The sequence below is a fragment of the Tachypleus tridentatus genome, chromosome 8 (genome assembly GCF_004210375.1).
Source record: "Tachypleus tridentatus isolate NWPU-2018 chromosome 8, ASM421037v1, whole genome shotgun sequence".
NCBI classification, from domain to species: Eukaryota; Metazoa; Arthropoda; class Merostomata; order Xiphosura; family Limulidae; genus Tachypleus; species Tachypleus tridentatus.
The window spans coordinates 154,887,348-154,900,374 of NC_134832.1; the positions used below are offsets into that span (position 1 = coordinate 154,887,348).

The 13,027-nt window shown below is 35.4% G+C and overlaps 1 protein-coding gene across 1 annotated transcript in view; it reads left to right on the forward strand.

The window, feature by feature from the left end:
• LOC143224050 (uncharacterized) overlaps positions 1–13,027 on the forward strand; it is a 110,924-nt gene that overhangs the window by 71,204 nt on the left and 26,693 nt on the right. The window contains exons 4-5 of the mRNA XM_076452512.1: positions 3,946–4,121; positions 10,854–11,075. Of these exons, the coding sequence (XP_076308627.1) occupies positions 3,946–4,121; positions 10,854–11,075 (398 nt within the window). The remainder of the gene's footprint in view (positions 1–3,945; positions 4,122–10,853; positions 11,076–13,027) is intronic.

Sequence of the window (13,027 nt, forward strand, 5' to 3'; positions counted from 1 at the left end):
TAGTGTTGTATTCTTACATACCATTACTATATGTAGATTTCAACACTATGGTAATGATTCACTGAGAATACTTATCATTCTTTAGAATTCCCATACACACTGCTGGCCAAACATAAAGAAAAAATATACATTTTGCGTTGTAAGACTCAACCACTTATTTGAGTAGAGCTTCGAAAGATGAAAATAAGAAAAGGGAAAGTAAAAATAAAAAAAAAATGTTTTAGCATTTAATAGGGAAAATGTGAACACTATGAAATTGGCCTAAATACTAGCTGGTCAAAAGTTTAAGACCGTACTAAAACGAAGCGTTAATTGGTAAACACGTAAAGAAATTTAGTCATTTGTGATCAAGCATTAGCGTTGTCAACATCTCCCACTGACATCTCCTGTGTTACATTAGATAAAAACATGGCAAAGGCTAAAAAGTTGACAGAGTTTGAATATGGCAGAATTGTCGAGCTTCAATAGCAAGGTCTCTCTCAACGGGCCATCGCTCGTGAGATTGGGCGTAGTAAAACTGCTGTTGCAAATTTCTTAAAAGACCCTGAGGAATACAGAATGAGAAATTCAAGTGGTCGGCCCAAGAAAATTTCGCCGGCGTTGAGCAAGAGGATTTGACAGGTTGTCCGGTAAGACACCAGTCGATCGTCGAACCAGATTAAGGCCATTACGGACGCAGAATGTAGCTCAAGAACAATAAGACGGCATCTACGAGAGAAAGGCTTTAAAAATGTAAACGTCTTCAAAGGCTACGCTTCCTTCTACACCACGAAACAGCTTGGTTAAACTTTGGTGAGAAGCACCAAACATGGGACGTAGAAAAGTGGAAGAAGGTCTTGTTCTCTGATAAGAAAAAATTTAACTTGGATGGTCCAGATGGCTTCCAACGTTACTGGCACGATAAGGATATCCCACCGGAGACATTTTCTACACGACACAGTGGTGGAGGTTCCATCATGATCTGGGGTGCTTTCTCTTTCCATGGAAAAATGAAGTTTCAGGTTGTACAGAGGCGTCAAACAGCAGCTGGCTACATTGACATGTTGGAGAGAGCATCCTTATTGACTGAAGGCCCTCACTTTTGTGGAAATGACTGGATATTTCAGCAGGACAATGCTGCAATCCACAATGCCCGCAGGACAAAGGACTTTTTCATGGCGAATAACGTGATTCTTTTCGACCATCCAGCGTGTTCGCCCGAACTGTACCCTATTGAAAATGTTTGGGGGGTAGATGGCAAGTAAAGTCTATAGAAATGGACGTCAATTCCAAACAGTGCATGATCTTTGTGAAGCCATCTTCACCACTTGGAATAACATTCCAACCAGCCTTCTGCAAACGCTTATATCAACCATACTAAAGCAAATGTTTGAAGTTATTCGCAATGACGGCCGTGAAACTCACTACTGAGACTTCTTGTTGGGCATTTCCTACCCTGCTTAGGACTTATTTTTGGTATGGTCTTAAACTTTTGACCAGCTAGTATTTAGGCTAATTTCATAGTGTTCACATTTTCCCTATTAAATGCTAAAAACGTCTTTTATTTTTATTTTCCCTTTTCTTATTTTCATTTCTTGAAACTCTGCTCAAATAAGTGGGTGAGTCTAACGACGCAAAATGCATGTTTTTTCTTTATGTTCATTGGCCTTAAGGTTTTGGCCAGCAGTGTACCCGTACTAAGGGCATGTTGTAAGGGTCTGCTTGAATGAACATACTGATTAAATTTAGGGTCTGAAATAACTGTCATGATATCCCATGCAGTGTCTTAACTATACAGAGAGAAGCTAGCATAAGGCAATGTATATGTAAGAAGAAATCAATTGAATAACACTACAGAAATAAACCTTGATAAAAACAGGTTTTAACACTATATAATAAGTTTTGTTGTTATTCCACGACGCAAAAAAGCGTAGAGAACTGTTAGTAGAGCAGAGAGTTTGCATAAAAGCTTACACGATGCTGGTTGGACTCTACAAGAAATCACTACAGAGTTGAAATGCTCCACAATTACTGTCAAGTTCCCTCTAGTTTGTGAAATGCTCCACAATTACTGTCAAGTACCCTCTAGTTTGTGAAATGCTCCACAATTACTGTCAAGTACCCTCTAGTTTGTGAAATGCTCCACAATTACTGTCAAGTACACCCTAGTTAATGAAATGCTCCACAATTACTGTCAAGTACCCTCTAGTTAATGAAATACTCCACAATTACTGTCAAGTACCCTCTAGTTAATGGAATGCTCCACAATTACTGTCAAGTACCCTCTAGTTAATGAAATGCTCCACAATTACTGTCAAGTACCCTCTAGTTAATGGAATGCTCCACAGTTACTGTCAAGTACACCCTAGTTAATAGAATGGAGAAGGAATATTTGAAATATTAAAGGAAGAGGTAGATCACTAAAACTCAATGATACCGATGCTAAGTATCTTCATTATCCAGCCTTCAGGATTAAAGGAAAATTACCACTATTCTGAAGCATGAGATAAACAACCGTCTACCAAATGACAAAAACTGTCCAGATCTACGTAATCAAGAAGACTTGACAAGAGTTGAATATTTGGTTACGTAGCAGTTATAAACCTTTACTTTGATCTACAAATGTTGTCAAGAACCCAAAATTTGCTTTAAAGGAGTCATAAACTGGATTACTGATGATTGGAAAAGTGTGGTATGGACGGATAAGTCCAAGTATTTCAAACTTGGTTCAAGGCAATCAGTATATGTCCAGTGGAATAAAAATGAAATATATTTACCACAATGCGTAGCACCTACCATAAAGCATATGGTGGATTGTGGTTGTTTTTTTGCTGGGGCTGGATAATGGATAATGGATAATGGACTAGCACAAGTACCATAAGATACTGATCCGTCATGGTATACCCACTGGTTTACATATTATTTGTAAAGGATTCTACGATCAAGAACATAATGATCCGAAACACACATCCAACCTATTCAGAAATTACTAAGCTTAGAAAGAAGCTGCTGGAGTCATTCAAATGATGTAATGACCACATAAAGCCCTATTCTCAACTGAGTTGAGCAGATCTGGCATTTGATAGATCAAAAACTTCACAAATCAAAAGTTATTTCCAAAGAAACTTTAAGAGAGTAAATTGGGGACAGTTGGAGTAAAATTCCAAAGGGCACATTAATTAAATATGTTGCAACAATGCCTGGAAGACTGTCTGCAGTTATTAAAGTAAAAGGGAGACACACAAAATATTAACAGTTTGCTTAAGTCAAGCACTTCCACAAATTTCCTGTTCTATTAAATATGAAGATTAATAAACTGTCGATGTTTCATATGTGATTTATCATCCATTGTTCTTTGAAAGCAGCCTAAAATATCATTTTTGACATTGTCCTAACACTTTTGAATAATCCTGTATGTGTTATTAATATCTCATATTTTGGGAGGTAATTTTCGGTATTGTTGGTGCTAACTTCTATTTTGTGACGTTATGTTCTTTTATATTTTTGGTAATACCCTATTTTCTGTGATCATACACGATAATACATATACTGTGTGATCTTATAATTTAGTTTTCAGTTATAACACTTTGATTAATTCTTCACACAAAAAAGCAAAACAACAACAACTATTTCTATAAATATCGTACAAAATTCTGACTTAAATTGTAACACTTGTATCAAATATGGTGTTGTTGTGGTATTTTTGTGGCCTAATTTCGTAAATCATTGTTGAAAGATAACTGTTCGACAATAGCTATTCGTACCAATAGTTAACTTTCTGTTCATTACTCTAATAAGATTATTTTCAAGAAATATTTGAATTGTTAAATGAAATATTTAATAATAATCCGACGTCGCTTCCATTTTTTGAAAGTTAGTTCCTAACACTAGAAAGTTTCGTATGTTTCCGTGACAAATGGAAGATTCTTGTCACTCATAATACTTAAATTTTATAATTTCCGATAGGTGGCGACCCTGGCGTTCCTAATCAGAAAACTCCGACAACATTACTTTTGACACCTAGCGGCGAGTTTCATTCTTTCGGCTTCACCGCAAGGGACTTCTATCATGATTTAGACGGAGAGGAAGCTAAGAGGTGGTTATACTTCGAAAAGTTCAAAATGACCCTTCACAATAATGAGGTAAAAGTTAGCAGCAGAGGATACAGAATTACAGACCATAGACAACATTGACATAAGTTGTCCCCCTCACAGTACCTCTTGAAAGCTTTTTTATGAGGAGGGACAGAAAGTTGATTTATTTCATTTTTAATAACATAATGCATAAGATCTATTTCTTTATAATATTGTTTTTGGTTTGAGGACTTTTGACCACTGAACCGGACCGAGAACGTGAAATCAGCAGAATTTACTTTTCAGATTCTCATATTTTGTAGAATTATGTTTTCTTATAACAAAGCCACATTGAACTATCTGCTGTTTCCACTGAGGGAATCGAACCCATGATTTTAACGTTGTAAATCTATAGATTTGCCGCTGCCTCAGCGGGGGACTACTTTGTAAAAATTAAAACTTTTCTTCACGCAGAGAATAATAACTGATCGAGACACGTGCAATTCAACTTACAGGAAAAACATGACTGGTGGAGACGCGTGGAGATTAATTCGGTGGGTAATGTTGACTGATTGCGTCACAGTGGAGCACTACATCTAACAGAGACATGCGCAGTTCATATAAATGGAAAATATTTCATGATAGCTTTAAAATGACTGTTTGCAAACAAAACCTATGTACGCCAGGGACCTGCCCATTCTAAGAGTCTTATGTGAAGTTGTGTTTTCTATTTTTCTGTGAAGTTTCAATAAGTAATAAAAAGAAACAAAGATATTAACATTATTATTCTGAGTTTCAGCAACACATAGGCTAAACAATTAGGTCAGAAACCTTAAAATTAAGCTATAACTGTTGACTAGGAAAATAACACACACTTTCAAATAGAAGGGCTGACCAGTACACTCGTAACGTCCTGGACCTTGGGATCCGCAGCCCATCGTGCTAACCACTAGGCCACGGATGGTCTGATAATAATGAAATTAATTGTCGGTTTTTATAATTTACTTCAATCAATAAAAGAAATGCTGCTAAAACTTTGTATTTATTCAAAACGTTCTCCAGAAACTTCCATTATTTTTGACTCTATACAAGTTTAAATATCTGAAACCAATACTGCAAACTAATCGTATATTTTTTAAAATATGGATTAGCAAAAAACGGAAATAATTATTTTTCTAAGAAAGCTTTAATTAATACTGAGCTACTGAAACTATTTGAGAGTTTCTGTATCTATTTGTTTTGTTTTTGAATTTCGCTGAAAGCAACACGAGGGCTATCAGCGCGAGCCGTCCCTAATTTAACAGTATAACATTAGAGGAAAGATGGCTTAGTCATCACCACCCACCATCAACTCTTCGGCTAGTCTTTTACCAACGAATTGTGAGATTGACCGTAACATTATAACGCCCCCACAGCTGAAAGGGCGAACATGTTTTGTGTAACGGGGATTCGAACCTGCGACCCTTAGATTACGCTTCGAGTGCCTTAAAACTGGGCCATGCTTGTGCATTTAAGAGGTTGGAACTTAAATAGATAGACACAATATCTTCCTCATTTATTTATCCAACGCCCTCTGGTCCGGCTAGACCAGGTGGGTAATGGCATTCGACTCGTAATCCGAGGGTCGCGGGTTCGCATCTCCATCACACCAAACATGCTTTCCCTTTCAGCCATGGGGGCGTTATAATGTGTGGTCAATCCCACTATTCGTTGATAAAAGAGTAGCCCAAGAGTTGGCGGTGGGTGGTGATGACTAGCTGCTTTCCCTCTAGTCTTACACTGATAAATTAGGGACGGCTATCGCAGATAGCCCTCGTGTAGCTTTGTGCGAAATAAAAACAAAAAGAAAATCAACGCCTCCTCTAATGATACACTCTCACGTCACGTATCCTGAACATGTTTTTTTGCAATTATAAGATATCGTTTCTTTAAATATACTTTATTTTTGTTTGTACTTAATAACAAAAATACATAATGGGCAAGCAGTGCCAGTCTTGTGTATCAAAACTATGACATCAAATTCGTGATGACGAGAAAACCCACTCGTAGAGAAAAATATATATGTAAAACGGCTGGTATGGATAGAAAGCACCATGTAGAGGAGCGAACAACGTTTCGATCTTCTTCGGTCGTCGTCAGGTTCACAAAGAAAGAAAGAGGTAACTGACCGATAGTTGACCACATGTGTGAAGGGGGCTGTGTAATTGAGCATAGGAATGTAGAGGGCGTGCTTAGATGTTGGATTATTTTTATTAATATATGTATGAAGTTTTCGTAAACGTGTGAAGGTAAATTTTTATGTTCTTTGAATCTGGTTTTCATTTTTCTACTTGTTTCTCTGATATAGAAGTCGTGGCAGTTATCACATTGTATTTTATAAATAATGTTAGTGTTGTATTTGTCATAACCATATAAAACGCCCAAATACTAAATAAAGAAACAAGCATAAAGGAACGCAAAATTAAAGAAGCCTTACTTATACAACAACTTAAACCCAAAGTAAAGCAATACAAAGAAATGCCTTTATACCTATATTAATAAATATATCCAACATCTAAGCACGCCCTCTACATTCCTACACTCAATTACACAACCGACTTCAAATATGTCATCAAGTATCGGTCAGTTACCTTTTTCTTTCTTTGTGAATCTGACGATGACCGAGGAAGGTCAAAAGGTTGTTCGCTCCTCTACATAATGCTTTCTCTATTCATAGCAGCCGTTGTTATATACATAGAAACGTTGCTTTGTTTCTTACGGAAACTATATTGGTGTAATTGGATTCATGTTTTGTTTAGGTCCATGAACGTTCTACTCTACCCCAAGCTCTATCATAGTCAACCTCAAACATGTGTAGGTCCATGAACTTTGTACTCTACCCCAAGCTCTATCATAGTCAACCTCAAACATGTGTAGGTCTATGAACTTTATACTCTTCCCCAAGCTCTATCATAGTCAACCTCAAACATGTGTAGTTTATTAGTTACTTTAGCGTCAAGATACTCACAGATCATATACGCTAGCCGTATCTAATTTCTAATTGATAAACTATTGGGAAGGTAGCTAGTCAACACTGCCCACCTCTAACTCTGGGGCTATTGTTTTAATTAACGAATAGTGGGATCAACCGTCACATTATTACGTTCTTAGCTGAAAGAGCGAACATGTTCCGTGAAGAAATTCGAACCGCAGATTACGAGTCGAGTACCCAAGGCCAACCAGTGGACCTGATGTTGGAAAGTGTAAATTTCCTTTTAAAAAGTAGGTCCTTGTGGCACCCACACTTTACATTTTCTACATACTTTTCACGACCTTTCACCTTAGCCTTAACATGTGTTGGGTCATTCCAAGGGCAGCAGTAAATACCCCTGTCAGCAAATTAAGGCTAACATCACGCCTAAAGCTCTTTGACACTCAGATTGGATTAGAAGAAGATCACGTAAATTTGTAATATTGTGTTTTATCCAAATGTTTATTCACGAGAGCTCATGCCATACGGTCGTAATTTGTGTTTCGTGAGAGTATTTATCTCGTTTAGAAGAAATATTTGATAACATACATCTGTATGTTATAAAAACGCACATGCTTTACGTCAAATTACGATAGATAAGGCGGAGACATTTAAGTTAGTTTAATGTGACATCGATAATAACAAGCAATAACCACTAGATACAAATGTGCTCACTGAGCCAGTTCTAAAAAGTCTGGTCTAAACGAATCCAATATTTTGTACTTACAGTAAATTTTCCTCTAAGTGGATAGCTTGTCCATCAAAAGTTAATATTAAGTCCTTTCTTTTGATCGTTCCTGAATTACTTTGATTAACGGTAGGGGAAAGTGACGTAAGACAGTGACATTACTTTCAGTGTGATTTTCACTAATTCGTATGAATATTATGACAACGCAGAAGGTTCTAAAACGAACTCTATTATTATAAATGTAAGTTTTGGTGAAAGAGGATTGAACATTATTATTATTTTTTTAGACATTGAAAATATTCGCTTCTTATGATTTGTGGGGCCTCTTTACCTATAAAATTGAATAAAAGTGACCCCAAGATGAGGTAAAAAATGTTTCCCTTTAACTCATAACGAAACAACTTTTAAATAAATGCTACATTTAGCAACTAAATGTAAATAACTTATCATTTAATCTTTTCTCTCAACGATCGGAACGTAAATATTAAATATGAATAGGGTTAAGATTTGTTTCTTTGAAGCCTCGTGACAAGACAACTTCGGAAATGAAGAGGTCGTTTTACCATGAGTCACTGATCGTAAATTAATCGCACGTCAAGAAATAAATCAGTGAGCTAGAACCGTGTTTCTTTTATAACATGGTTGACTGACTATATGCATTTACTGTTTGAAATCAACTGAAATATCGCTTGTTAGTTTAACACTTAAGCAAAAACTACACTATGGGTTATATGTGGTATGCCCACTGCAGATTTTGAAACTTGCTTTTCAGTGTTATTAGTAAGTCCTCAGACTTACTTTTGAGTCATCAGGTGGAGGAAGATGAAATATCTATTTTATTTCGATAAAAATGTGTTTACTTCAGTCGTGCTTTGTTCATTAATAATCGCAGTGGGTAAAATGAATAATAATCACATATAAATTAAACTAGATGTCAGCACGTAACAGATTGCAGACGATTCATACCAAGTAACTTAATTCTACGCCCAATCTTATGACTATGTGCTGTGTCAAAAAGGCACGCTCACAAGTTATTTTAAATTCTATAATGGCTTAGAAAATATTTGTTGCAACAAATTTTGAGCAGAAATTATCTCAGAACGGCTGGAATGGGTATTAACACTTTTATTGATTAGGAGAGAACAACGTTCTTACCAACGAAAGACCGACTCACGCACACCACAACTATACGGCACTCCTAACAAACCCGATCGTCCACTACGACCCTTAATGTCGACCTAGAATCATTTAACTAAAACATCAGTAAATATATAGCGTGGGGATTTTCTAATTATGTAACATCAGCTAGCTCCATTTTCAAAGACTCTTTTAACTTTAAATATATTCTTAATCAACTAAATCATAAATCCTTAATAGTCGGTTTGATGTAATTTCCATTTTCACAGAAATCCCAACCATTGAAACCTGCAAGACAGATTTCGAACTTTATATCCAAGACCACAATCCATTGATACACATCCCCAGTAACCAATTAGCAACCCTTATAGAATTCACTACCACCAAAACTAACTTTATGTTCAATAACCAAAACTACCTACAAATAAATGGCCTAAGTATGGAGAATCCCGTGTCACCAGTTCTAGCTAAACTTTTTGTGACACAGATTGAATCTCAAGCGATGATTTCAGCCTTACACCCACTACTATATTGATACAGATATGTTGACGATACAATTGTTGGGTTCACATCTACACAATACGCACTTTGTTTTTCAACCACGTTAACTCAAAACATCCCAACATTAACTTCACTTGTGAACAAGAAAAACTAACCAAATAGCATTTCTTAACCTCAAGATCACTAGAACTGATACACAATTCAAAACAGAAATCCACAGAAAAATCATCCATACTGGATTATAAATTTCCTGTCAGCACGTGAAACAAAACAAAAACTCAACATGTTAAGAAACCAAATAAACACAGTCACAAAACTATGTTCACCAGATAAAATTAACGATGAAATGAACAAAATAAAACAACACTTCATCAACATTAATAAATTTCCGCAAAACACCGTGGAAAAAATTATACGCACACACCTAGATAAACAACAAACAAACAATGATAGATCTCAAAATACAACAGAACCATATACTGCTGCATATCATATGTTCTTGACATCAGTGAAAAAATAACCAACATTTGGAAAAAAAATTATAACAAAACACAACATTGCAGTTAATACCAAATTTATTCAAAAACCAGGTACAAAGCTAAGTTCTGTTCTATGTAAAAACTACACTGACAAACACAACACCAACATAATTTATAAAATACGATGTGATAACTGCCACGACTTCTATATTGGAGAAACAAGTAGAAAAATGGAAACCAGATTCAAAGAACAAAAACAACAACGTAAAAAAAAACACTTTCACACGTTTTCGAACACTTCAAATCAAACACAACATAACTATAGAAGACATCTAGGTACTAAGTAGGGAAACAAATATAAACAAACTCAAAATCAAAGAAGCCCTACTTATACAGTAACTAAAACCAAATTTAAACCAATATAAAGGAACACCTTTATACCTATATTAATTAATAACCTAATATCTAACTGCAACGCCCCCTACAATCTCGTACCCGTTTATGCTTTCGTCGCAAAGACTTGTGTCTGGCAACGTCACTTGCAAACTGTTTTTTTAACATGAAGATAACCTCGGAAGGTCGAAACGTTGTTCCTTTCTCATCAATAAAAGTGCTAATACCAGCCGTTCTGAGATACATTTTTATTTCAAGTGGGCTTCTCGTGATCGAGAAATTTTGAGTAGTTTGTATTATTCTATTCTGATTTCAAACAAATATTTTACGTCTAGCTATATGTTTAAGTGGTACACGGTGCGCGTTTTAAACATTTCTTTATGAGTATCTGTAGATTTGTGAACACGAAACTAAAGATTCTGGATATTTCTAAAGTTGGAAGAAATTGAGATATAAAATAGCGTCGAGAGGATGGAAACAGGCAGATTTTGATACACGGAGATAATAATAAAATAGTTCGTTTTATTTATATTTCAAATTGATCTAAATGAAAATATTGCCATTTAAAATAATCCATTTTTCTTTAATTGCAGAACTTAAGTCGAGACACGCCTATAAGGGCAGCAAATGGGAAAACTCTACCAGCAGTTCAAGTTTTTGCCCACGCTCTCCGGTACTTCAAAACTCACGCCCTCCAGGAGCTGAGTGACCAGACAGCCACGGAGATAGTAAACGAGGATATCCGCTGGGTAGTTACTGTTCCGGCCATCTGGAGGCAGCCAGCGAAACAATTCATGCGTACAGCAGCCTACGAGGTATTGTTTCAATACATATATATCTTAACGTATAATGACCGAATACAAACCTTTCAAGAAATGAAATATTTGGTAATGGTTCTACTGCAAGCAGCTAATATAAATTAATATTTTTTATTCGTGTTGGTTTATACTATTTACCTCATAATCGTATTCTATATTTTAAGCACAAGGAAACACAAATATTCTTAATGACGAGAAACCCACTTGAAACGTTGTTCTCTTCTTTATCAGTAAAAGTGTTAATACCAGTACCAGCTGTTCTGAGATACACGACTAAATATAGAGCAGTGTATAAGTAAATCACCTTATAAAGACAATAGGAAAAAGGTTTTGTTCTGAAAACAGTAGAATAATACATAAAAAATCTCATTAATTTGCTTTTAGACCTCGTGATGTTGTGGAGAGTTGCTCCATCACTGCTTATTATAATGTTGTGTAGTTTGGTAAAGGTTCTCATCAGTGTTTGTTATAATGTTGTGCAATTTGGTAAAGGTTCTCATCAGTGTTTGTTATAATGTTGTGTAGTTTGGTAAAGGTTCTCATCAGTGTTTGTTATAATGTTGTGTAGTTTGGTGAAGGTTCTCATCAGTGTCTGTTATAATGTTATACAGAGTGGTAAAGGTTCTCATCAGTGTTTGTTATAATGTTGTGAAGTTTGGTAGAGGTTCTCATCAGTGTTTGTTATAATGTTGTGTAGTTTAGTAAAGGTTCTCATCAGTGTTTATTATAATGTTGTACAGTTGGTTAAGAGTCCTCATCAAGGTTTGCTAAAGGTTCTTATCAGTGTCTGTTATAGTATTGAACAGTTTAGTAAAGGTTCTCATCAGTGTCTGTTATAGTATTGAACAGTTTAGTAAAGGTTCTCATCAGTGTTTGTTATAATGTTGTGTAGTTTGGTAAAGGTTCTCATCAGTGTTTGTTATAATGTTGTATAGTTTGGTAAAGGTTCTCATCAGTGTTTGTTATAATGTTGTGTATTTTGGTAAAGGTTCTCATCAGTGTTTGTTATAATGTTGTACAGTTTGGTAAAGTTTCTCATCAGTGTTTGTTATAATGTTGTATAGTTTGGTAAAGGTTCTCATCAGTGTTTGTTATAATGTTGTGTAGTTTGGTGAAGGTTCTCATCAGTGTCTGTTATAATGTTATACAGAGTGGTAAAGGTTCTCATCAGTGTTTGTTATAATGTTGTGTAGTTTGGTAGAGGTTCTCATCAGTGTTTGTTATAATGTTGTGTAGTTTGGTAAAGGTTCTCATCAGTGTTTGTTATAATGTTGTATAATTTGTTAAAGGTTCTCATCAGTGTTTATTATAATGTTGTACAGTTGGTTAAGAGTCCTCATCAAGGTTTGCTAAAGGTTCTTATCAGTGTCTGTTATAGTATTGAACAGTTTAGTAAAGGTTCTCATCAGTGTCTGTTATAGTATTGAACAGTTTAGTAAAGGTTCTCATCAGTGGTTGTTATAATGTTGTGTAGTTTGGTAAAGGTTCTCATCAGTGTTTGTTATAATGTTGTATAGTTTGGTAAAGGTTCTCATCAGTGTTTGTTATAATGTTGTGTATTTTGGTAAAGGTTCTCATCAGTGTTTGTTATAATGTTGTACAGTTTGGTAAAGTTTCTCATCAGTGTTTGTTATAATGTTGTATAGTTTGGTAAAGGTTCTCTTCAGTGTTTGTTATAATGTTGTGTAGTTTGGTAAAGGTTCTCATCAGTGTTTGTTATAATGTTGTATAATTTGGTAAAGGTTCTCTTCAGTGTTTGTTATAATGTTGCATAGTTTAGTAAAGGTTGTTATCAGTGTTTGTTATAATGTTGTATAGTTTGGTAAAGGTTTTCATCAGTGTTTGTTATAATGTTGTATAATTTGGTAAAGGTTCTCATCAGTGTTTATTATAATGTTGTACAGTTGGTTAAAAGTTCTCATCAAGGTTTGTTAAAGGTTCTCATCAGT